Source organism: Cynoglossus semilaevis, chromosome 5 (assembly GCF_000523025.1).
Source record: "Cynoglossus semilaevis isolate Cse_v1.0 chromosome 5, Cse_v1.0, whole genome shotgun sequence".
NCBI lineage: Eukaryota > Metazoa > Chordata > Actinopteri > Pleuronectiformes > Cynoglossidae > Cynoglossus > Cynoglossus semilaevis.
The window spans coordinates 15187438-15189309 of record NC_024311.1 but is presented as its reverse complement, the minus strand read 5'-3'; the positions used below and the strand labels follow the sequence as shown (position 1 = coordinate 15189309).

At 48.2% G+C, this 1872-nt stretch overlaps 1 protein-coding gene across 2 annotated transcripts in view; it reads left to right on the top strand.

The window, feature by feature from the left end:
• The first annotated feature begins 229 nt into the window (after positions 1-229).
• neto2a (neuropilin (NRP) and tolloid (TLL)-like 2a) overlaps positions 230-1872 on the top strand; it is a 26032-nt gene continuing 24389 nt past the window's right edge. The window contains exon 1 of one of the 2 annotated variants that reach the window (XM_017032387.2): positions 230-1200. In XM_017032387.2, coding sequence (XP_016887876.1) covers positions 1191-1200 — 10 coding nt within the window. In that variant the 5' untranslated portion in view covers positions 230-1190. The remainder of the gene's footprint in view (positions 1201-1872) is intronic. The other variant, XM_008310716.3, reaches the window with a different exon arrangement.

Below are 1872 nucleotides of genomic sequence, written 5' to 3'. Positions count from 1 at the left end.
TGGGGGCGGGCGTCTGGTGGGGAGGGGGGGGGGGGGGGGGGGGGGTGAGGGAGGGGTAAGGAAGACTAGTAATAATAATAAATATTCTACTACAGAACTGAAATGTAAATAAAACATCTCACTCTTTATCATAGCAAAAGCCCCCCCCCAAAAAAAAAAATCACATTAGTGTGTGTTCCTGTCACTTTGGTCTTAAAGATACAATGTTTGAAATATTTGTTAAATGTAAAAAAAACAAAAAATCAATATTAAATAAATAATGTGATGCTTTAAAAGGTCAAACCGGCATTTGATTTAAAAAAAATCAATTGTTTTATTCGACATTGACTGAGGCGTTTTTATATTGGAATCTGAAGGGGATTTTCCTGCCCTGTTGGGTTGCTTTGTTTTTCACGACTGATGTTTTTATTTACGACAACTGAAGCTAATCGTCGCTTCTCCTACTGCTGATACAAAAAAAACGAGGTACGGATTCCTTTTTGTCCAGACAGTGATTTCTGGATGGACTGATTTTTGCTGCATGGCATTTACAATTTGCAACAGGTTTGCTTTTTGCGCCTTGTTTTACTTTGAAAACCGTACCCGGAAATGTGACCTCCTTAAACATGTCTGTCTTGATGACGACCGTAAGACTCCGCTCGTTGGTGTAAGCAGCGCCCACGGCTTAAATGAGCCATGTTCCCGAGCGTTTCTCAGTTTGGTCACAGACTCGGATCAGACAGAGACTGCCTCCTCCTCTCCTCCTCTCCTCCTCCTCTTCCTCTGCTCCTCCTGCACACTCTTCAACCATTCTTTCTCTCTTTCTTGCTCGTTGCCTCCCTCTGTCCGTATGCGTCTTTTGGATACCTGTTCTGGAGCGCACCAGTCCACCTGGACCAGCCCGTGTCTCCATCTTCTCGGCGGTGCCCGCGGATGCCGCGCTCGCTCTGGTGATTCCGACTGAAGCGCGTTCGTCCTCGCCACTTTCAGCGTCGTGAAGCCAGACGCAGCGCCATCACCGGCCGATGAAGAGGACCACACCGGCGCTGCCGCCGCCGCCGCTGCCGCCGCTGCTGCTGCCCGTGCGCGGCTCCGCCTGATGGATTTACCGTCGCTGAAGTAAAAGTGGGATTTTGTGAGGCTGTTTACCTGGAGATGGGCAGAGCGGGGGGACGTTTTTAGTCTGGATCAGAATCACACCCTGAGCGGAAATGCACAAAGGTGAGTTGGACCCGAGCTGCGTCCGCGCTGCGCGTAATCCAGGGTTCGAATCCCCGAGCAGGGATTACGCTTGAATTAAAACTTGAATTAAAACTTTCCAGTATTTGCTTTGATTTGTCCAGTTGTTATATTTGTGTTCTGTAACAGAGACGGTGGTGACTGTGCTGTAAAAAAAAAAACAACGATCTGATCCTCAGAGTGAATTTTCATTTCTGGCCAAATGAGACGTTTGTTGGAGTTCCACATGGAGAGTGTGGTTTCATCTCATTTATCCCCATCGTTTCCACCCGTTTGCCCTCAGTCTGACTTTTTAATGGAACATCTCACTGTTTTTATTGCTCATAAAACTGACTTTTATCATCAGTATCCACCGTTTAATCATCCATCACTTCGGTCTCTGCTGCTCTGCCTCTAATTCTCAGTCACAGTCCGACTGTGTCGTATGTTTCACTGCTGCTGAGGGAAACAAACAAACGGGGAAACTGTACCAAAAAATAAATTAAAAATTAAGACAGTGATAATACAAACAGACGGACTCGGTGTGTTTGACATGCACTGGATTATATGGTGATGATGGGAGGAAATGACCGTGAAGATGCTGAGGTCCCCCCCCCCCCCCCCCCCCCCCCCCCCCCCTTCCACCCGGTCACCGGGCCGGGGGGCGGCGCCCGC